Source organism: Arachis ipaensis, chromosome B7, assembly GCF_059453495.1.
Source record: "Arachis ipaensis isolate K30076 ecotype BB chromosome B7, ASM5945349v1, whole genome shotgun sequence".
Classification (NCBI taxonomy): domain Eukaryota; kingdom Viridiplantae; phylum Streptophyta; class Magnoliopsida; order Fabales; family Fabaceae; genus Arachis; species Arachis ipaensis.
This window is the reverse complement of record NC_142442.1, coordinates 125,748,711-125,773,956: the sequence shown is the minus strand read 5'-3', so window position 1 is coordinate 125,773,956 and position 25,246 is coordinate 125,748,711. Positions and strand designations below refer to the sequence as shown.

Sequence of the window (25,246 nt, the reverse complement as noted above, 5' to 3'; positions counted from 1 at the left end):
AATTTTAAAAATTTCAGGAATGAAAATGACTTACATCTGAACTTTCAAGAACTATTTTGATTATAAATAACTTTTTACATGTCAAGTGCCACGTGGCACGCCACGTGTCACTGACCTGACACGTGAACCAATCATCTTGTAACACGTGGCATTAGCCCCACGTCATCATCCAACTGACGGAAGGACTAACGTGACTAATCGTGTATCTTTTAGAAACAATTTCGATTAATTTTATCTTTCAAGGACCAAAATAGATATTAGAGTATTTTTCAGGGACGATTTTGACTATTTACTCGTTAAGTTATTCCTGCTGAAAATCTCACCTACCACAACCAAGTGCTGAAGTGCATGACCTGGGTTGGATTTGGGTTTGTCGGAGCAAAACTCCGGATACCAAGCGGGCAGCGAAAAAAAAGGGAAAAAAAGCCCAATTGCATAATGATTAATAAAACCCTCTTATACATTCCAATGATGATGACCATGATGTTGTTTGTATAAAATTATATATATATAAAATATGCATAAAAATATATGCATAAAAATATAAAAAAAATAAAAAATATATGCATAAAAATAGGTAAATACTATTATATCCTTTCTAAAATAACATGTAAATTACTTTTTCTGATGTATCGTATCTTAATAGGTGTTTATTTATTTTAAATTTTTAGTAAAATTTGTTGGATGACTAATTTATCTAATAAAATAAGAAATAAGAAATTGATTTCAGGTCATTGAAATTTGTTGAAAATTTAACAAAATATTTAAAAAATAATATTATATATTACTATTTTATTTTTCACACAAAATCTCTACTTTCTAATAAAATTAAATAAAAATCTAGACCTTCATAAAAAATAATTACAAACTAGCTACATTAATTTTTAAAAAACAAAATATAAAGTGTTTCAATTTCTTTTTTATCATATAATTCGAAACCAAATTGTATAGAATAAATTTTCAAATTTAAAGATCTACTTGACACGATAAATTTTTTAAATTAAAAATTTTTACGGTAACACTAATTTGTGTTTCTATTTTTAATTTGTCACATCAATATTTTAGTTTAGAATTTAGTTAATGGTGTTTGCTACGATATGATGATAAATTCATACGTACCGATATGTTTAAAATATGGACAAATAATAACAATCCACGTGTGATTTATTTTTCACATCAATATTTAATTTTTGTTTTTTTAAATATATATTATATCACCACTTTTACTAATACACCTATTTAATTAAATAAAAATAAAAAAATATTTTTTATTTAATTTTATAAAAAATCTTAAACATCTTTTTTTTATTTGATTAGACAAAAATATCCTTTTAAATTAACAAAATTTTAAAATTTAATTAATTATAATTTTATAGTTTCAAATAATTTAAACAACAAAACAAAAAATATTAAAAAAACAAAAAATTAAAATTTCTTCGCCTTCTCCAATTTCTCTAATCATTCGTACCCCCTCTAAGCAAAACATATCAAAGAAACAAAAAATCAATCGTTCTTCATCTTCTCCAATTACCTCTCTAAAACAAAGCAGTGAAAATCTCAAACCAAAACCCTAAGTTCTTTGCCGCTGCCCTGAAAATGTCCAACCAAAATCCCTTGGCCCAAATGGGTTACAAGCAGAGTGGTCTCTATCTTCTCCTTCAAGAAGAAAAGCCCGCCAATACCAATCTTGATCCTGAAGATTCACGAAATACTTTCCATCAAGCCTTATCTCTGACTCAGTCCTCTTCTCTCCACCGAACAGTAGATAAAGAAGGATGTTACCGAGAACCTCGATTCCCGCCTCCGCCGCTCTCACTGCCACGTGGTGAACTATGTTTCCACCTGAACTGTCACCCGCCATGTATACATAAACTTTTGATTCCGATTCGGATCTTCCGCTCCGGAGCCATTTTCTCGATCTGACCCACTCCAGAGCGGTCCAGCCGTCCTCGTAGGTGCAGGGAAAGCGGTGCTCCAGTGAACGGCGGTAGTTGACAGAGACGACGACGGAATTGCTTACATTGACGAGACCGTGGCGACAAAGAACCTAAGATTTTGGTTTGGGACTTTCACTGATTTGCTTCATAGGGGGTAATGGGAGAAGATGAAAAATGATCAACTTTTTGTTTCTTTGATATGTTTTGCTTAAAGGGGACACGAATGATTAGAGAAATTGGAGAAGATGAAGAAATTTTGATTTTTTATTTTTTAATATGTTTTTATTTTGTTGTTTAAATTATTTGAAACTATAAAATTAGGATTAATTGAATTCTAAAATTTTGTTAATTTAAAATGATATTTTTGTCTAATCAAATAAAAAAAGGATGTTTAAGACTTTTTATAAAATTAAATAAAAATATTTTTTTATATATTTTTATTTAATTAAATGGGTGTATTAGTAAAAATGGTGATATAATATATATTTAGAAAAACAAAAATTAAATGTTGATGTGGAAAATAAATTTCACGTGGCTTGTTATTATTTGTCCATATTTTAAATGTATCGGTACGTATGAATTTATTATCGTACCGTAGCAAATACCTTAGTTAATATAAGAAAATTTTTAAATTAATATTTTAATAAATATATAACAAATGTATTAAAATAAACATCGAATTAGAATATAACACATCAAAGAGAGTAATTACATATTATTTTAGAGAGAGTATAGTAGCATTTCATGTATATAACATTTAAATAAAAGTCTTTCATTACTTAAAGAACAATAATAATTCAGATAAAGCATAATTACATGAGTAATGTCACATGACTAATAAAATTTATTATATTTAGTCAATATTTAATTTAAAATTTAAAATTAAATTTTAAACCTTAAATATAAAATTTTCACTTCTCTAAAATAAGATGCTAATATAAAATATTAATTAATATTAATAAAAAATTTTCTCTCGTTAACATTTTTCTAGTTATATAAAGGGAAGTGGCATGAATAATGATGTTTGCACATTCCGTAGTTGGTAGTTGATAAAATGCTCTGACTCCCAAGAATGGCTTAGCTTGTAGTAGTATATTAGTATATAAATTATTTGTAGTCAACTTGTACATACACGAGAAAATTAATTCCCGTACTCCTGTTAACATAATAAGTAGTTTACTTTGGAAACTATACATCATCACATCGCATTATGACATATTACGTTTAAATTGCAATTAATATAACCAATAATCCACTGAATTTGTTAATGGCCTAATTGGAGTCACGGCATGCTTCATCTTGTATGTCAGTTTAGTCCTATTTGCATTCTATAAATTGCTTCACCGTTATGTCCATCTTGTACAACATTATTCAATTGTAATTTCTAAACACTACTAAACCATGAATATCTCATTTCAGTTAACCATTGTTGCTATTCTGTTATCATTTATATGCTACGCATTTTTGAGCAAGAGAAAGAACAAAGAAAGCGGCAAAGAGGCTCCTGTCCCGAATGGTGCATGGCCAATAATTGGCCATCTACACCTTCTAGGCAGCCACGACCAGCTACTTTACAGAACGCTCGGCAGAATGGCAGATCAATACGGGCCAGCCTTTAATATCTGGCTTGGCAGTCGTCGAGCATTCGTGGTGAGTAGCTGGGAAGTAGCAAAAGAATGCTTCACAACAAATGACAAAGCACTTGCCTCACGTCCCACCACGGTGGCCGCAAAACACATGGGATACAACTATGCAGTGTTCGGTTTTGCGCCTTACAGCGCCTTCTGGCGCGAGATGAGAAAGATTGCGACTCTTGAACTTCTCTCCAACCGCAGGCTTGAAATGCTCAAGCACGTTAGAATCTCCGAGCTCAACATAGGAATAAGGGACCTTTACAACTCTTGGGTTCAGAACAATTCAAATCCTGTGGTTGTTGAACTTAACCGATGGCTGGAGGATTTGTCTCTAAACACGGTGGTTAGAATGGTGGCGGGGAAACGCTACTTTGGCGCCTCTGCTAAGTGTGGTGATGACGAGGCAAGGCGATGCCAGAAAGCTATTAACCAATTCTTTCATCTGATAGGGATATTTGTTGTTTCAGATGCTGTTCCATTTCTGCGTTGGTTGGATGTGCAGGGGCATGAGAAAGCAATGAAGAAGACGGCTAAGGAGTTAGATGAGATACTTGATGGGTGGTTGCAGGAGCATCGAAAGAGTAGGGTTCATGGAGAAGAAGATGATCGAGACTTCATTGATGTCATGTTGTCCCTCCAAGAAGGTGGTCACCTTTCAAATTTCCAATACGATTCCGACACAAGTATCAAATCAACTTGCCTTGTAAGTTGAACACGATGACCACTCACATAAAATCCTTCCTACTAAATTGTTAGTTAAAAATGATTAGATAATTTAATATAGAGGAATGTTAGGGTCAGCAAGTTTTGTAATTTGTAGCTATCAATTAGTTATTATTAGTGTTTTTAATGGTACGAAATTATATCTATATTATATTATGTATGGCAGGCACTTATACTTGGAGGGAGTGATACCACAGCTGGGACACTTACCTGGGCAATCTCTTTGCTTCTCAATAATCCTGACGCATTAAGAAAGGCACAAGAAGAATTGGACCTGCATGTTGGTAAGGAAAGGCAAGTTGAGGACTCAGATATTAGAAATCTTAGATATATTGAAGCCATTATTAAGGAAACCCTGAGGCTCTACCCAGCTGGTCCACTCCTAGGACCAAGAGAAGCCCAAGAAGATTGCACCGTTGCTGGTTATCATGTGCCAGCTGGCACACGGTTGGTGGTTAACTTGTGGAAGATTCATAGGGATCCAAGGGTTTGGAAAGACCCTTGTTCATTTCAACCGGAGAGGTTTCTCACAAGCCATCATGCAGCTATTGATGTTAGAGGTCAAAACTTTGAACTTATTCCTTTTGGATCTGGGAGAAGATCATGTCCTGGCATGTCGTTTGCGCTCCAAGTTCTTCACTTGACGCTTGCTCGTCTGCTTCATGCATTTGATTTTGCAACTATCTCCAACGAGCCAGTTGATATGACTGAGAGTCCAGGTTTAACCATTCCTAAGGCAACTCCACTGGAGATTCTCATTACTCCCCGTCTTCAACCACAACTATATGGCTAGCTACTCATTATAATAATTAAATTCCTCAAGTTTGCAGTAGAATTTCTAGATTAAGCATTGTTCTTGAATAAGGAATTGATAAAATTCTAGTTGTTTGATGTTACAGGCCACTAATCACCGTTACTATGGTAAGAGAATAAAAAAATGTTATTTGTATACTAAAATTAGCTACGAAAATTAGCTTGTATGTATTTTTATATAAATACATGTGTAGTTTAATTCATTTTAATATGTATTTTATATTTTAATGTATATTTTATATTAATAACTAATTTTATTGACTAATTTTAATATATTTCTAACCTAGTTAAAAAAAAAATACTACATAATTATAATTTATTATTTTTTTCAATAATTAACTAATAATATTTAAAACGGGTATAACTATAAATATAGCACTGAACTATTGGGCTAAAACGGTGAGTTACTAGCTAAAGTGTTAGCTAATATAAATTAAAATTATTAGTTCTTAAATTTTAATTTCTCATAAAAAAAAACATTAAAGTGTTTTGAGATTAATGCTTTTGAAATATAAAATATATTTGTAAGGTATATCTAAGATTATGAAAATCTAATAGATAATTGAACCATTTTAGTTATTAGTTCATTAATTTAAATCTTTAAATATAATTTTTAATTGAAATAATTATTTTATAATAAAATAATAAGAATGGAAATTGTCACTTCAATTTTGATCATGACACTTTTTTTTATAAATTCATCCAACATACAATGTAAAAAAAATTATATATGAAGTGATATTATAAAAATTGGAAGTGGAATTATTGTTTCTCTAAAATAATATATAAAAATAAATAAATGCACACAAAATCATAAATATATTATAATGTAAATTTTAAAAATATATAAGTAACTAAGAGTATAACATGAACTAAAGCCTCGTAAGCTCATCAGGGGCAGTGCGGTTTGGTTCGGTTTTTGAAGAAAAAGCCATCCGATCCGATCGTTTAATTAAGCTGCGGTTCGGTTTGGTTCGGTTTTTTTTCAAAGTCATCCGAACCAAACCAAACCAATTAAAATCGGTTTGGTTTGGTTCGGTTTGTTCGATTTTTTCAATCAAAAAAAAATTCTACCATACTATTATGCAAAGTCATAACATTGAAATCGACAAACCGAAATACACAATAGCTAACAAAGTCTTGATCTAATGAAACATAACGACAACAGAATTCAAATACGACAATTAAAGAAGTTTAATAGTTCAACAGTCAACACAACTGAAAATAAAAATAAATTATCATTAAACTGATAGCAAAGTTATGGTGTCTTCTCTAACAAAATAGCTAAACTTCATAATGCAAACGAACCTGAAATAAAAAAAAAACAGTTACATAATAAGAACAACAAGAACAACAACAACAATAATAATTATAATAATAATAATAATATAAGGAAAACAATTATTACCATAACAACTTAACAAGATGTACTTTAATCAGACTCAACACCAGAATCTTCTTCATTGGGATCACGAGTCGGTGCAACTTCTACAAAATATATAAAATAAGAAACAATCATAACAAATAATATATATTAATAAAAACTAGATTAAAATAAAGAAAATTATAAGTAGAAACTTAACCATACCTAATTCCAACTTCTCCAATTCCTCGATGAGTTCCTCAGGGACAAGTTTTGGAGAGTTTCGGAGCCAATTTTGGGTATAAATTAACGCTTCAACTGTCATTGGAGCTAGAGAACTCCTATAATTATTCAACACCCTTTCTCCAGTACTAAATGCCGATTCTGAAACAACTGTAGAAACTGGCATGGCTAAGACGTCTCTTGTAATATGCCCAAGAATTGAAAATTTAGTGGAATTCACTTTCCACCAATTTAGTATAAACAAATACAATAAAGCAAGGACAGAAACCAGCAATAAACAAGCAATAAACAAAACTGAACAAAATTTGATAATCTAAACAAGCAATAAACAAAACCAGCAATAAACAAGCAATAAATAAAACTGAACAAAATTTGATAATCTAAACAAGCAATAAACAAAACCAGCAATAAACAACCAATAAACTAGCAATAAACCAGCAATAAACAAGCAATAACCAGCAATAAAAAAGCAATAAACAAGCAATAAACAAAACTGAACAAAACCTGATAATCTAAACAAGCAATAAACAAAACCAGTAATAAACAAGCAATAAACAAGCAATAAACTAGCAATAAACCAGCAATAAACAAGCAATAACCAGCAATAAACAAGCAATAAACTGAACAAAACCTGATAATCTGAAAATTAAATCAAGGACAGAAACCAGCAACTGAAGTTTAAATCAATAACCAGCAATAAACAAGCAATAAACTTAACAAAACCTGATAATCTGAAAATTAAATCAAGGACAGAAACCAGCAACTGAAGTTCAAATCAATAACCAGCAATAAACAAGCAATAAACTGAACAAAATCTGATAATCTGAAAATTAAATCAAGGACAGAAACTAGCAACTGAAGTTTAAATCAATAAACAAGCAATAAACTGAACAAAACCTGATAATCTGAAAATTAAATCAAGGACAGAAACCAGGAACTGAAGTTTAAACCACTAACCAACAATGCATCAATAAAGTTTACCTGAATAGATGGCTCGGGCTCCATATGCACTTGAATCGGTGGCTGGGTGGGAGACTATGAGGGGCTGTCTTGATCGTGGGTGACCCTACAAAACCCAGAAACGCTGCTAGGTGGAGGCGGCGAGGTCGGAGGTGGCGAGGTCAGAGGTCCTGTGTTGATCGTCACCCGTCGGTGCTGCCTGCTATGCTACCCTGTGGCTTTTGGGTCAGTGGATGACTGGGTGGTGGCGAGCCAGGCGAGGTGCTGTGTTGAGGGATCTTCGTCATCATGGTGCACCGGCGTAGGGGATCTGCTATGTTCGACGGTGGGATTTGGAGGAAGGCTTCGAGTCTCAAGGAGGTGGGTGGCTCAGGCTGGCTCTATGGCTGGGTCTGGGTGAGTGGGTGTGCACTGTGCAGGCCGCAGAGGGCGAGATGTGGTGGCTCAGGCAGGCTAGCTCCGATCTGGGATTTAGGGGTTAGGTACTTAGGTTTCCATGGGGAATTTGGGGAGGGACTCGCGCAGCAGTAAGGAAGGTAATGCGTTTGGGGGGGTGGGGGTCTGGGGGGGTGGGGTAGGTAGTTTTTAATTTTTAGGGTTTTAGGAAGAACCGGTTCGATTCGGTTTGGTTAGGGTTTTGGTGGCAAGAATTGAAAATCGAACTGAACTGCAAAAAATAGCAAAACATCGCTTTTTTTGGTTTTTGATTTTCGGTTTTTTCGGTTCGGTTTATCGATTTAGTTCGGTCCGGATCGGTTTTGAACACCCCTAAGCTCATGTACGTTGGAAACAGGTAGTACGACATCAAAATTAAATAAATTAACAATTCAACTAACAATTAATTCAATAAATAACTATCTGTTTACAAAATTTCGACTGATTGAGATTTCGACATGATATAGCAGAATACTCACTATAGTGTGAGTCAAGTCGAAAATGACATAGGTTGGAATTTGATAATTGCACATGGTTTTATCTGGTAGCACTATACAGGACGTGAGACTTGGAGACTAGAATAAAAATCAAGATGTGAAGTCCACTTTAGAAAACAAGTTCCTTCGCAGTTAAGGTAAGGTTGTGAATTGTGAAAATATGAGAAAAGAGAAGTTAGATTGTGGAAAGAGAAGCATTATATAGTCCATTCTTATGATCCTATAAATAAGAAAAGCTTGGAAGAGCTAAGAGATTTCAATTTAAATACTTCACCAAAACACAAATCTCTACAAACACTACAAGAAAATACCTCAATTATCACGCTTTCAAAGCGTGGCGATAACTTTTTGCCACGCTTTTTGAGCTACCGCTATGCTTTTGAAAAGGTCATATCTGCTAGCGTGGCGGTTGTTCTATCGCCACGCTTTTGGTGGCCTATCACCACATTTTTTTGCCACGTTTTTTACATATTACCATACTTAAAAGCGTGACTGTATGTGGAAAATATAGCCACGCTTTTAAAGCGTAGCTATATGTGAGACATGGCCTTACTTTTGAAACATGCCAATAGAGATATGGCCACACTTTAAAAGCGTGCCAATAGAGAGAGATATGGCCACGCTTTTAAAGCATGGCGATAGCGAGATATGACCATGCTTTTAAAATGTGGCAATAGCGAGAGATACGGCCACACTTTAAAAGTGTGGCAATAGTCTTATCAAATTATAAAAAAAATTATTTTTCTGACTTTACCTTCATCGCTGCACAATGTAAATTTTCAATCCTTTTTTATTACCAAACCTATAAATATAATATGCAATTTTTATTACAAGACAAATCAAATAATAATTAGTGACATATAATTTTTGCTATAATTATTGTATATATTAAAAAACTAATATTCAAATACAAAATAAATCTCGAGTTCAAATAACAATACAAATGAATACAAGCTCTATTCAAACCAAACACATAGCCGTGCAAAAAAAACAAAAAAAAAATAAAAAATATAAAGAATTAATTTTTTACAAACTAGTTATATTTATCTCCGCCGTCAACGTCTTCTTATAGTAGGGCCTATGTACTGCCCTCTCTTAGGGTGTGTTTGTGAAACACGTTAGAGAGGATAAAGGTGCGTTTCAATGCTTTGAATGCTGTTCTTTAATGTTTGGCAATTTTTCTTCTCTGAACGTCAACGTGATTCTGCATCCCAAAAGCTGGTTTACTAGAAGTAAAAAATTATAGCTTCAGCGTTTACTCAACTTACGTTTAGGTTTGTTGCTAGTTATTATTGATTTTTTTTATAATTTTTTCTAAATAAATACTAAGAATATTAAAATAATTATTCTAATTTTTGTGCACTGTTTACTATTTTAATTTTTTATAATATATATTATTGTTCCTATTAGAAATGATAAATTAAATAAAAAATTAATTATAAATAATAATAAAAATATAACTTCTAAAAAATTAGAACCTAAAATAATAATAAAAATAAGATTATTAAGAGTACTAAAATATGTTATTTTATATATTTTTTAATTTAATAAATAAATATTAATTTTTACTATAAAAAATATTTAAAAAGTTATTAATTTTTATATGTTATTTTTAATTTCATAAATAAATATTAATTTTTATTATAATAAAAAATTATAATATACTAAAATAGAATACTATATAAAAAATACTAAAAAATATAAAAAATTAAATATACTTAAAAAATAATATTATAATTTAATATTATATTTTTTTAGTAATTAATTAATTATTTATCTAGAATTGATTTTAACTAATATTATCCAAATAATATTTATTTTATTAAGATCAATTTTAGTAAAAATTGCCAAACATAAATCATGTTGGCACAAACTAACTTCTACTCAAAATCAATTCTACAAAATCACTTTTATTCAAACTCCAGTTTGTCCAACCTAAATCCAAACACACACTTAATCATCAAGTTCTCTAGCAGTTGAGTCTCCTCTAACCATGTCACTTCAGATGCTTTATCTACCTCAACACCTTTTTTATTTAAAAATTAACACATGTTAGGATTTGGCTTTTTCCATTAGGCTTATTATTATTAGGACAAGGAGGTAAGAGAAGTACTTGAAAGATCTTTGATAGGAAGAGACCTTCGAAAATTGGAGCAGTGTGTCACGGCCTTGGACACACTCCAACGCTACCGTGCCGGCACTCGGACTTACTCAACCTCTTGAGTTAAGACCAAGTCAGCCTAACCCTCAATACTTAGCAAGAAAGCTAAGAATACAAGCGAACACAAGAGAAAGGAAGCTTTGGTGGAAGAACACTTTATTGCTCAAGTGTGGTTACAAATGATTCACACACACCCAAACTCTAACTCTCACCCCTATTTATAGCCATCCACCTCCTCAATGGATGGTTAGGATTAAATCTAATCAACGGTCCAGATTAATCATCCAGAACCTTCTTTACAAATATCTATTCTACCACAAATCTCTAAATGTTTCTAGATTATTCCATACCACTCTTTATACTTCTATATACATCTACACTCTTCTAGAATACTCTATGACCTTCCAGAGTCTTCTAGAACCTTCTAGGGTATTTCGGGACCTTCTAGGACATTCTAGAATGTTCCGGAACCATCTAGAGTATTCTCAAACATTCCAGAAAACTATACAAACACTGTTAAATCTAACTTTCTAAAATTTACCGTGACATTTTCCCCCACCTAATGCGCAGACGTCCTCGTCGCGTTCTGTTCATGATAGCGCTCTAGATGTTCTTGAAATTGCCATAGATCTTCGTGAGTTTCCCAGCTAGCTTCGGTTATCGAGAGCCCTTTCCACTTGATCAAATATTGGATACTCGGTGGCACCCCTCTTCGTCGCACGATGCGATTAGCTAAGATCTCTTCGATTTCTTTATCAAAGGATCTAATTACCACGGGCGGAGCGCGACTTGAGTCACCTCTACTCGGTTCGTCTTGGTCTCCATGATATGGTTTAAGCATACTCACATGGAAGACCGGGTGGATCTTCATAGAGGGAGGGAGTTGTACTTTGTAAGCAACCTCCCCAACACGTCCAATGATCTCAAATGGCCCTTCGTATTTGCGGATTAAGCCCTTATGAACCTTGCGAAAGGCTTTGAATTGTTGTGGAAGAAGTTTGATCATTACCTTGTCTCCCACTTGATAGCTTGCATGCCTCCTCTTCTTATCTGCCCATTTCTTCATCCTCTTGGCAGCTTTGTCGAGGTAAGAACGAGTGACATTTGCTTGTTCTTCCCATGAATTAATTATATGATAAGCTCCAGGGCTCTTCCCTGAGTAAGAGGAAGAAAGAGAGTGAGGTGTAAGCGGCTGTTGTCTAGTCACAATCTCGAATGGGCTCTTCCCTGTAGACTCACTCCTTTGCAGATTGTATGAGAATTGAGCAATGTCTAGGAGTTTTGTCCAATCCTTCTGATTAGCGCTTACAAAATGCCTCAAGTAACACTCAAGTAAGGCATTCACTCTCTCAGTATGCCCATCGGTTTGAGGATGGAAGCTTGTTGAGAAATGAAGCTCCGACCCAAGGAGTTTGAACAACTCTGTCCATAGTCGTCCTGTGAAGCGTGGATCTCGATCACTAATGATGCTCTTAGGCAATCCCCGGTACTTCACCACATTCTTGAAGAATAGTCGTGCTGGTTCCTCTGCAGTGCAGTCATTAGGGGCAGGTATAAAGGTAGCATACTTCGAAAATCGATCCACTACCACGAGAATAGATCCAAACCCCTCGGACTTCAGTAAGACAGAGATGAAATCTAGAGAGACACTTTCCCACGGTCGCTCTGATGGAGGCAGAGGTTCCAACAACCCGCTTGGTGTCTTGTTTTCAATCTTATCTTGTTGGCACACAAGACAAGTCTTCACCTAGCTCTCCACTTCATCTCTCATTTGAGGCCAATAATAAGAAGATTCAATGAGTGCCAAGGTCCTTCGCTGACCTTGGTGACCAGCCCACTTAGTGTCGTGGCATTCCCTCACTAATTTTCTTCTTAGATTTTCCCATTTAGGGACGTATAGTCTTCTCCCTTTAGTGTAGAGAAGGTCATTTTCTAACCAAAATCTTTTGGTCTTACCTTCTCTAGCCAATTCCACCAACTTCTTGGCTAATGGATCGTGATGCAACCCTTCCTTGATGATATGCATAATATCTCCTTCAACCATAGAAATGGCCGCTAACTCAGCCTTGCGACTCAGCGCATCTGCTACCACATTAGTCTTGCCTGACTTGTATTCGAATTCAAAATCAAACTCAACCAAGAAGTCTTGCCACCTAGCTTGTTTGGGGCTTAACTTCTTTTGAGTTTGGAAGTAGCTTGTAGCCACATTGTCTGTCTTGACGATGAAGTGTGAACCAAGCAAGTAGTGATGCCAAGTTCTCAGACAATGCACCACCGCGGTCATCTCCTTCTCTTGGACAGTGTATCGCCTCTCTGTATCATTCAACTTGCGACTCTCAAAGGCAATAGGATGTCCTTCTTGCATCAGAGCTCCTCCAATAGCGTAGTCAGAAGCATCAGTGTGGACTTCAAACACCTTTGAGTAGTCGGGTAGTGCTAGTACTGGTCCTTCTGTGATAGCAGCCTTCAACTCATCAAAAGCCTTTTGACACTCCTTTGACCATTCCCAAGAGTGGTTCTTCTTGAGAAGATCAGTTAATGGTGCAGCCTTGGTGGAGTATCCCTTGATAAATCTCTGATAGTAATTAGCCAACCCAAGGAATGACCTCAATTCAGATACCTTGTTTGGAGGTTCCCACTCTTTGATAGCCTTCACTTTTCCTTGATCCATGCAGAGAGTTCCATCTTTAATGATGTGTCCCAAGAAGAGGACTTCGTCCCTTGCAAAGGAACACTTTTCCTTCTTCACATATAGGTTATTCTCTCGCAAGATCTTGAACACGGTTCGTAAGTGTTCTACATGTTCCTCCAAAGTATTGCTATAGACAACAATGTCATCCAAGTAGACCACTACAAACCGATCAAGGTAAGGTCGAAAAATCTCGTTCATCAAGGTACAGAAGGTCGCAGGAGCATTGGTCAAGCCAAAAGGCATCACCAACCACTCATACGATCCATACCTCGTGACACACGTGGTCTTAGGTTCATCACCATCGGCAATTCTCACTTGGTGATCCTGACCTCAAATCTAGCTTTGAGAACCACTTAGCTCTACCAAGTTGATCAAACAAATCGGCTATCAAAGGAATGGGGTATTTGTTCTTGATGGTTACCTTGTTAAGTGCTCGATAGTCGATGCATAGTCTCAATGAACCATCATGCTTCTTTTGGAACAAGACTGGTGCGCCATAAGGTGCCTTTGATGGACGGATGAACCCAGCATCTAGCAAATCCTTGATTTGCTTCTTCAACTCATCGAGTTCTGGCGGTGCCATCCTATAAGGTGTTGAGGCGGGCGGCTTTGCTCCTAACTCCAATTCAATCTTGTGGTCTACCTTCCTCCTAGGTGGTAGTTGTTTTGGCAACTCGGGAGGCATCACATCCTTATTTTCTTCAAGGACTTCCTTGATTTTGGGAGGAAGGTCTTTTCTTTCGGATGTTGACTCCTCTTGTAATAGAGCCAAATATGTAGTCTCTCCCTTCTTGAACCCTTTCTTGAATTGCATGGCAGACAGTATCGGTGGTCCGCCAACTTTAGAGACTGTAGGGACCATGCATGGAGACCTTTTCTCCATGACGCATACTACGTCATAGTATGGCATAGGTATTATATTTTCTTTCCTTTGCAAATCGATTCCGATGACAATTTTAAAATCGTCCATGGGTGCTACTGAGAAATCCACAAGGCCCTTCCAAGAACCAAGAGTCATCTCAACCCCTTTTACTACTCCCTTAAGGGGTTCACCCTTGGTATTCACGGGTTTAAACCAACCATTATTTTCGGTGATCTTCAACCCAAGCCTCTTTGCTTCATCAGGCGTGATAAAGTTGTGTGTAGCACCAGTGTCGATCATAGCCATGACGGGTTTTTTATTGATAAAGGCTTTTACATACATCAAGCCTTTTTTTTTCTGTAGTGCTTGCCTCTTTGCCCTTCACAGCATTCATGTGTTGGATAGATCCAACACACTCAGTTACTTGAGTTTGAGCTTCTCGTTCCTCGGCAATAGATGCCAAAGTCCCTAGCTTGGGACAATCCTTCATTTGGTGTGGTCCCTTGCACACGAAGCATCCTCCTTTGGGCACGAAAGCCTTTTTCTTTTCTTCGTACTCTTTCTTTGAAGAGTATTTTCCTTCCTTCTTGGTTGAGAAACTCTTTCCCTTGTCTCCCCCATCTTTAGTAGAACTAGGCTTGGAGGATGACTTGGGTTTAGAGTCTCCCCTATGATACTCAATGAGTGATTCGGCTACCACGATGACCTCATCGACATCCTTAACATTCCTTCTTTGTAGTTCTTGCTTTGTCCAAGGTTGGAGTCCATCAATGAAGAAGAACAATGCATCCTCTGATGCTAAGTTGGGGATTTGAAGCGTGAGAGTAGTGAACTCCTTTACATAGTCGCTAATCGTACTCTTGTGCTTCAACTCCCTCAACTTCTTCCTTGCTTCATAAACCACATTCTCAGGGAAGAATTGTCTTTTCAACTCCCTTTTGAAATCTTCCCATGTGGCTATGTTGTAAGTACCCTTTTCCATATCTACGGACTTTCTCCTCCACCACAAAGTAGCATTATCAGAAAGGTAGAGAGCTGCAATGCGTACCTTTATTGCTTCTTCGACCACCCCTTGGCCTTCGAAGTACCTCTCCATTTGCCATAGGAAGTTCTCCACCTCGTGAGCGTCCCTTACGCCCTTGAACTCCTTTGGCTTGGGGAGATCAATCTTTGTCGTCTCCCTTATAATAGTTGGTCGAGATTTTGCCTCCTCGAACCAAACTCGAACTTCCTCAAATAGCTTTAAGGAATTCTCAAGCTTCTCTTCGATTTGGAGCATGCTTTCTTTGAAAGCATCTAGTTCTCCTAATACGTGAGCCTCGAGGGTCTCTTTATCATGTTCTATCCTTTGGAAATACTCATCCATAGAGGATAGAACATTCTCCAACACAAAAACTCTCTCTTCTAGGAAGTTAGAGTCCTTACCTCTAGGCTCACTTGAAGAACGGACCTTCTTGCCTCCCCATTGAGAAGGAATAGCATTCCTTCCCCTTTGAGACTCAATATGCTCCATGGTGATACTAGAAGCCATACCCACAAATCACTTGTGCTCCTTCTTGAACCTTGCTCGGATACCAAATTGTCACGGCCTTGGACACACTCCAACGCTACCGTGCCGGCACTCGGACTTACTCAACCTCTTGAGTTAAGACCGAGTCAGCCTAACCCTCAATACTTAGCAAGAAAGCTAAGAATACAAAAAAACACAAGAGAAAGGAAGCTTTGATGGAAGAACACTTTATTGCTCAAGTGTGGTTACAAATGATTCACACACACCCAAACTCTAACTCTCACCCCCTATTTATAGCCATCCACCTCCTCAACGGATGGTTAGGATTAAATCTAATCAACAGTCCAGATTAATCATCCAGAACCTTCTTTACAAATATCTATCCTACCACAACTCTCTAAATGTTTCTAGATTATTCCATACCACTCTTTATACTTCTATATACATCTACACTCTTCTAGAATATTCTATGACCTTCCAGAGTCTTCTAGAACCTTCTAGGGTATTTCGGGACCTTCTAGGACATTCTAGAACGTTCCAAAACCATCTAGAGTATTCTCAAACACTCCAAAAAACTATACAAACACTGTTAAATCTAACCTTCTAAAATTTACCGTGACAAGTGTCTTCCATTTTCTGTTGAGTATGGTGGGGAAAGTTCAAAGTGCCAATGGTAAGTTCCCGGTCAACTGATTCGATGACAGTACCCTTCAATGGTAATATTCAGAAACAGATTTTAAGAAATAATTAAAATCAAGAAAAAATCATATCATTAACAAGTATAAATGAAACAAAGGTCTTACAAGGTCTGCAAGTTGATAAGCTTCCCAAATTAAATTTTAACAAGCTTAAAAATAATCCTAAATTAAAATTTACAATTAATGTATATAATAGAATAATTATTTTCTTCATTGATTCATTCTCACAATGCCAAAAATGTCTCCCCGGGTTGACAACCCTTGTCATTCATATCAATTGCAAATGTTTTCTCCTAATTCAAATTCAGAATAATGAACATTTGGTTCTTGGTTTAGACTCATAATTATTTTATCACTGAACTTTATGCACTGATATTATTTTCAATTTAATCACACACCCCCTCAACATCTCTATAGCCCAAAGAAGAGCCACACACCTTATTCTTCACTGAATAAGACCTATGACCATGGCTCTAGTGTCTTTCATGCACATTTTCTACCCATACATCAAAACCTTGATCTACAAGGATAAAGCCCAATGATTGTTCAGGAGTATTTAGATAGATATATAATCACAAAGATAGATATTAACATAAAAAAATACTAAATAAATAATAGATAGATATATAATCACAAAAAAGGAACTAAACTCACCCTATTCTCCAAAAGACTATCCCAGACCTTGACACTAAGAGCACATCAGATTACAAATTTAAGCAAATCAAGAGGCACATAGGTCACTAAACTGTAGAGCCAGATTACAGCAGCCCAATTACAGAAAAATTTTTAGTTAAATAGAAGAAAACTAAGCCAACACATATCTTTACATATTAGGTTACTAAGAGGAGAACAAAAAGAATTAAGATTACCAGCTGAGTAATCATGAAAGAACCTAGTAAAAGAAGACCAGGTCCTTCAACATAGGACTAGCTTCAAGTCCTAGTAAAGAAAATTAGTGCCTGGCTAATAATACTGAATTGTAGGTAAAGGCTGCTATCGTTTCTACAAGGCTGTGTCTCAAAGACCTTATGCATACAACAGTCTTAATTAAAGAAAACTTGCACTATATTAATCACTACAGAAGACAGTATATTAGGCATATGCCATCAATTCTTATATCTACTTGAGTAATTAAGGCCTCACACAGAAGAGCTTCTGATTGAAAAAAGTGGTTCAACGTAAGAAATGACATGTTTTCCCACACAAGTCACAAGGTGTCTCCACACTCAAAAGTGTAGGGCTAAGCTAATCCTTCTGAGGCATCTGACATATTTTGGACTCTGGTAGTCAAATTCAAACCTTGGTTCTGAAAGAACAATTAACGTAACTTCATTTTTATATTGCTTTTAGGTAACTTATATTTAGAAAATTATCATCCTTAATTTTTAACCATTGAATGCATCATCTCTTATCAAGTAAACAGAAATACATTATGAAATGAAAGCTTACTGCCGCCAAATTCCAGCACCAATGCAAAAACATCCACAGTTGTCTTGGGGAAAAATTCCAATATTATTGCACCCTCCAAAGCTTTATGAAGCAGTGCAGTGTATTCTTTGTGGTCTGAACCCTAACTTTGTGAGATTTGAGATATTAAATGCTTAATAGAGCAATATATGAAACAAGGAAAAAACAAATATAAGAAATTCTTTTTTTTTAATACCTGTCCACGAACTGGACTTGTAAATATTGGATACCTAACATTGCAATTTAAACACCCTATATCACAGCACCAGTCCTGAAAACTGCAACATGCAAGCATTTTCCCATTAGGTGTATCAGCTACATTAATATTTTGATGCCCTTGCATCCAATCATAAACAATGCCTCAAATGAGATATCACAAAGCAAGCAAAAGATTCCGAAGATAACATACATTATCAACTTTCAAATTTCCATAAACTAAGTAAATTAAGATCCTGTGTTTTTGGCAAGAAAAAAAATAAAGCAAAAGAGTAATTTGAAACCAAATCAAGAAGAATAAGGGGATGGAATTAGAACCATTTAATGGAGAAAGAAAACTGAACCAAATTGAAAGAGGGCTTTTTTGATAACATTAATCTGAAGCAAGAAGCCTGGAAAAACCTAAGAACGGGACCAGTGTTAGAGGAAGGAGGAGCAGATCGGGGATGAACACAGCAAAGGGAAAGACGTAAGACCTGGAATTGAAGGAGGGGAGCTACACGGCGGCGAGGATTCGTAGAGGTGTGGTTTGCGCCACTATCGAATCAGTCAACAGAATCTCCAAAAAGTGCAGTGACGGTTCTGAAAATGGTTGCCAGTGCTGCCAACAACCTCCGCGCCATGCCAAAAATTCAACACATGCACATTATTCCATAACATTCATTTAAGAATCTCAACACATGCACACAAACATCGTTTCTATCGAAACACAGACCCAATTTGTTCACATTTAATGATAAATTTGAGTTATCAAAAAGATAAATATTAAAGATAAATGCTCAAATTGGTAACTCAGAAAAAATGCTAGACATAAAATGAGTCCTTATCATAAATTCAAGCACTAAATTCATTTCCATATATATCACCGATTTGAGGGCAAATGCAATCTTCCTAAGTTCGTCAGAACATAACATGCATCGTCTTGAGTACAAATTTGAAAATTTTACTCTAAAAACAAGCTGATAGAATCACGAAGCTCCATTTTCATTTTCAATTAACCCTAGCTTTTAAGAAATGTTTTTATTTGGGGGAGAAATAAGTGAAACTTACAGAAAGTGAAGGATTGAGAGAAAGAGCAGAAGAGAGCTTTGGATGAGTAAGGATTTGATTGCAGACAAAGCACCATGATTTGCTAACAAAAGCAGTGGAAGTGAACCAACAAGTCGGGAGCCTTGCCAGAATATTTTGAAGAAGGTCCTCGTTCACCGAACTGAAACTTCCACCATTCCCATTGGCTGAAAAGGCGGTAGAGCAGATAAGAAGAGACGATAGAGGAAGGAGGGCAGAGACTGTCGGTGCGGAAGACGGAAAGGTGACCTCCATTGGCTGACCGACGCGGTGATGAGTAATGAGTGCCGAGGGAGCGCTGGCAGATGAGAGAGTGAAAGTGCTGACAATGAGCTCTGTCTGAGTGTTAGGGTTTTCAGAGCGTTAGTGTAATAGTGTTATAGGGGAGAAGAGTAGAAGTTTGATGAGTTAGTGTAGTGCGTTTGGGACTTGGGGTTTCTTATTTTTTTTAGTGGAAACCTTCTTGCATTGTTTTGATCGTCTGCCATTCTCTCTTCTTCTTGTCTTCTGGCTCTCGCTTTCTTTCTTAATCGAAATAGAGTTAACTCTATCTCAAGATCATACTAGAGAGGAGGTGTGGAATCTCCTCCTTCGTGCATGTAAGACAAGAGTGAAAACAAGATTAAACGTACCTTGTGGAATAAAGAGGAGAAAGAAGTAATTTAAACAGGATAAGGTACTAAAAGAACGTTAAAAGAAAATAGAGGCAAAGAAAAAGAACGTGAAATCTAAGAAAACTAAAGAAAAAGGAATTTGAACCAATCAAAAGAATGCCAATAAATAAGGAAATAAAACATGATCTAAAAACTTTTTTTAAAGGAAGTTAAATGGAATTAAAAAAAGAACAGGAAATTGGGGTGAATGAAAAGAAGATAAAAAGAAAGTAAAAGGAAATACAAAAAGAACATAGAAGAGAAATAAAGAAATTAAAATTTAAATAAAAGAAAAGAAGTAAACAAGATCTAAGTTAGAATTTAACTGGACGTTATATTGTCAATTTCAATTAATCCCCGGCAACAGTGCCAAAAATTTGATGAGCAAAAATTAAAGCTCACAGATACCGACAAGTGCACTAGATCGCTCAAGTAATACCACGGTGAGTGGATGTCATTCTCACGAGGATTAAAGGATTGAAAAAGCAAATATCAGATTAAATACTTAATTAGATTAAAAGAACCTGGAATTGAAGAAGGCAAGATTGTGTCTTGCTGAGAGCTTGAAATCCTTGAGTGCTTGAATGCTTGAATGGTTACGGACAAAAAGCTTGAGTGTTGATTTGAGAGAAGGCAGTGATGGTGAGAGTAAACGGCTTCGGAGATATTTATGCTTTTAGAGAAATCAAACATTGTTTACCTATCTTGGAGTTTGTAAAGATCTTTCACAACAAATCTTTAGTAACTGGTTTCCAATTCCTTAGTTCCTCAGTTTCTCAAGCATTAATTAGTCGTCAATTAATCAATCAAGAGATTAAGCATAAAAACTGGTTTAGTTTTCTAATAAGATTTAAAAGTAGTTCTTAGGTCGAATTATATGTCATATATTCAAGCTAGTCTTGTCTAGTTAAATCTTTAAAAGAAAAACATAATTTTCAAAACTTGTTCTAATCCGAATTATATGTCACTTATTCAAAATTCGAGTAATTGAAAATCATGTATGTATCGCACACTAATTGAACTACTATTCCTAGCCAAATTCAAAGAGTCATGTGAAAGTGTTTTCAAGCTTTAATTTAAATATCAAATTTTTCAATTATAATAAAAGAATTCAAAAGAGATTAGCATACCTTTCGATACCACTAATCCGAATGAAGAACGAATAACTTAATCATGAAATAGATCAATTCAAAACTTCAAAATAAAATAAACGTAGATTAATAACCCATAGAAAACATAAACAGAGCTCTTAACCCTTTAATAAGGATTAGTTACCCATAGAAAAAGAAAGAAAATAATAAAAAGAGATTACAGAGGAGCTGAATATCCTCTTTGTGAACAAGATTCACTTATTTATGTTCTAAATTCTAGAATTCAAACTCAAACTTTTCTAATCTTATCTTTCGGAGAGAAAAATAAGGTAACTACTTACTGATTTCAATTTCAAATTCAAAACAATAATTCAAATCAAATCCTAACAACTAAATCTCTTATATTTCTAGAAAGAATTAATAACTAATCTTCTAGAGTCTTCAATATTTTGGATGTGATTGAGGCTTCTAATGATGTAGATAAATAAGCTTGGGCATTAATCGTCACTTTATGAGAGTGTAATTATGTTTAATATGGGCTTGTATTAGAGAAAATTGGGCAAATATCCCAAAAACACACTTCCAAGATGTGCACGTACGTCGGGCGTGGGGCCTAGGCCGCCGAGCGTGGAGTGAAGGCCGTTGGTCGTAAGTGCAGTCCGCCAGGCATGGGGTCTTCCGCCGGGCATGGAGCTGGTCTGCCACGTGTGCTCTATTTCCTTACACCATACTTTTGCTGTCTTTATGTTTTCTTTATGAAAAAGCTTTCATTCTTGCTTGTTTTAGAGCCGAAAACTCCTGAAACATAAACACTAGCCTAACTCTAAATATTTGATTATTTATTAAATATTCTTAGAAACATAAAAAATTTGATTAAAACCTAAGAAAATAAATGAAATAGAAATAGAAAAATTGGTTAAGATGATGTATCATCGGGTACAAAATCAATATTGATAGTGGATCGTTGAAAGTGACTAATGGTGCTCATGTGATCCTGAAGGCAAAACGATTAACAACCAAACTATACTTGCTTTTTGGAGATATAGTTTGAGATACAGAGGCATCGGTAGCATCTGCAAATCAAGAAGACACAATGGTGTTGTGGCATCATAAATTAGACCACATGTCAGAACGTGGTCTACAGGTTCTTTAACGAAAGAAAAATGTCGATAAAGATTTTTACAAAAATATCACGTTGCAAGTATAGTTCTAAACCGACAATTAAACCTCAATCAACGTTTAGATTGTTTGTCACTTAAGCAAACTCGATAAAATTAACCGAAGTATTTAAACCTTGAGTCATCTCTCAAGAAATTGCAGGGAAGTATGGTTATTATTGGCTATGGAAAAGTATATTCTTGGATTTTGTAATAAGAAACAAGAAAGTAAAATGCAGAAAATAAACTAATAACTAAGAAAGCTCTTAGCAAGGAAAGAGAATTAGAAGTCCTATCCTCATTATCATTGTCAATTGTGATGGTAAATGTGAATTGCCTTCACTTAGTTAACCTCTAACCAATGGAGGAAGGTCAAGCGCATACAATCAGCTTGAGTGCGCAAATCCTAGTCAACTCATAGTGAGAGGCTAGATTTTGTGAAGTTCAAGCTAACCAGCGATCTTCAATTACCATTCAACAAGAGACTTTGACAATTCAATAGTCTCTAATTAATCAATCCAAGTTAAGAACATAAAAATCTAATTTAAAATCCACCCAAGCATTTTATCAAACACTTGAAAAGCACAAAATAAAAGCATAGAAAAGTAATGAGAGAATGTAGAATCTAAGACTAACAATTGCAAAGAAATAACAATAGCAAAGCAATTGAATAATAAGAAACATGAAACATAAATTGCATTAATATGGATTAAAGGAAACAAGAGGAATTCATAAACTAAATTGGCAACATAAAGGAATCAACAAGAGAAGTAGATAAACTAAAGTATTAGAACAAATAAAAGTAGAAGAAACCTAAATTAAAATAAGGTAGAAATCTGAATTTGAGAAGGAACAAGACTAAAAACCTTAAAACCTAGAGAGAGGAGAGAGCCTCTCTCCCTAGAAACCTACATTTAAACCTAACTAATGTGAACGAATGAAAAGTGAATGATTTTTGATTGATTCTGCTCCACTCCCAACCTCTAATCTGCATTTTTCGGGTCTGAAACTGGGTCAAAAATAGCCCAAAAATCGCCCCCAGTGTTTTCTGTTAATTGCAGCATGTAGCGCTCTGTCACACGTACGCGTCGCTGAAGAAATTCCTAGTCATGCGTACGCTTCGCCCACGTGTACGCGTAGCTTGCCTGCTGCACCGGTCACGCCTATGCGTCGCTGCCAACTTCCCAAAACTTCAATTTCTTGTGTTCTTTCCACTTTTGCATGCTTCCTTTCCATCCTCTAAGTCATTCCTGCCCTAGAAAATCTAAAATCACTTAACGCACATATCACGGCATCGATGGTAATAAGAGAGGATTAAAAATTAGCAAATTTAAGGTCAAAGAAGCATGTTTTTAATCATAGCACAAATTAGGAAGGAAAATGTAAAACATGCGAATTCTATGAATAAGTGTAAGAATAGTTGATAAAATCCACTCAATTTAGTACAAAATAAATCATAAAATAGTGGCTCATCATTCTTTTAGAACGTAATCTCCTTCCAAGAATCAAAATAGTGCATTTATCTTTTTGTGAGCACTGTGTAACAAACAAGCAGCATAGATTGAAGTTTGAAAGATTAACTGCTAAAAGAAAGCACATACTAGACTTGATTCATTTTGATGTGTGAAAAGCACTTGAATTAACACTATGAGGATCAAAATACTTTGTTTTCTTCATAGATGATTACTCATAAAGAGTGTGAGTATTCCCCCCATTAAGAAGAAGTCAGGTGTATTTTCAATATTCAAGGAGTTTAAAGTACGAATAGAGCTTGAAATTGGAAAAAAAATAAAGTGCTTGAAGACAGACAATGAAAGAGAATACAATGATGGCAATTTTATTCCATTTTGCAAGCACGAGGGTATTTGGAAGGCAATTCACAATTTTATATACACCTTAGAAAAATGGTGTCACAGAGTGAATATACAGAACTCTTCTGTAAAGAACTCGAGCTATGTTTCGGACTACAAGATTAAAGTCTTTTTTGGCAGAAGTAGTCAAAATAGCCTACCACATGATTAACAAATCACCATCAACTACAATTAGGTTGAAAACACCAATAGAGATGTGGCAATGTAAGCCACCTGATTATTCTTCTCTACATATATTTCGATGTCCAGTTTATGTGATGTTCAATTTTCAAGAAAGAACAAAACTTGATCCTAAATTAAGGAAGTGTATCTTCTTGGGATATGCTAACAATATAAAGGGGTATCGTTTGTGGGACCCCACTGCTCACAAAATTATTGTCAATAGAGATGTTATAATTGCTAAAAATGAGTTGTAAAAGGAGCGAGAAAACAACAATAGCACTGAAGAAATACTACAATATACATGCACGACAAGTCTGGAGAAAAAGACTCTTTTGAAGCAGAATCAGAGCAAGTTGAACAATGTCCAGTTGAAGCTCACAAAACAACACGTGGAATAAGAAGGCCATGATGGCATGCCGACTATGTCATGACTTGCCATGATGCATATTGTTTTGTTACCGAAGATGGAGAGCCATCAACTTTTTAAGAGGTCGTAGAAATTCCGGATTCTTCTTTATGAATGACAGTCATGCAAGAAGAAATGGAAGCACTACACAGAAACAAGACATAGGACAATGTCAGTTCGAACATTCTCCCCAACCTATTCTGACTGGGTTGTCTGAGTTTGATGTCGAAGGTTTGTCATTGAGACGGGATGACGATTTAGAAGAACCAACCACTGATGCCATCGATAATTGCGAAGAGGCTGCCTATGTATAGATGTATTTAGATACTAATTTAGGACATGTTGACTATTATTCTGTGTATAGTCCTGTTGAGGGTTATAAACTTGCATAATTATTAATTAGCAACTAGCATATAATAGAAATTAGAACATGGAAAAACTTGATGTATATTGCTCATTAGTTACAATTGTTCCGCCTGGAGAATCTGATTTTATTTAATTATTTTGTCCTCAAGTTATCTAATTTAGTAACATGTTAGTATACTGTAATTGACGTTATATATTGACTGACAAGATCGGACTTACCAGGAAAATTGGAAGAGAGGGACCTCTTTCTTTGTGCCTCTA

At 35.4% G+C, this 25,246-nt stretch overlaps 1 protein-coding gene across 1 annotated transcript; it reads left to right on the top strand.

The window, feature by feature from the left end:
• Positions 1 to 3,314: 3,314 nt before the first annotated feature.
• LOC107610187 (xanthotoxin 5-hydroxylase CYP82C4) lies at positions 3,315 to 5,198 on the top strand. The gene is made up of 2 exons (XM_016312288.3): positions 3,315 to 4,274; positions 4,461 to 5,198. The coding sequence occupies exons 1-2, from the start codon at positions 3,339 to 3,341 to the stop codon at positions 5,085 to 5,087; spliced, it is 1,563 nt and encodes a 520-aa protein (XP_016167774.1). The 5' UTR covers positions 3,315 to 3,338; the 3' UTR covers positions 5,088 to 5,198.
• The last annotated feature ends 20,048 nt before the right edge of the window (positions 5,199 to 25,246 follow it).

Bases quoted from the DNA above. Each gene is read 5' to 3' on its own strand.
- LOC107610187 (XM_016312288.3), top strand. From the start codon at position 3,339: ATGAATATCTCATTTCAGTTAACCATTGTTGCTATTCTGTTATCATTT. The intron at 4,275-4,460 runs GTAAGTTGAACA...TATGTATGGCAG, and splicing joins GTATCAAATCAACTTGCCTT to GCACTTATACTTGGAGGGAG.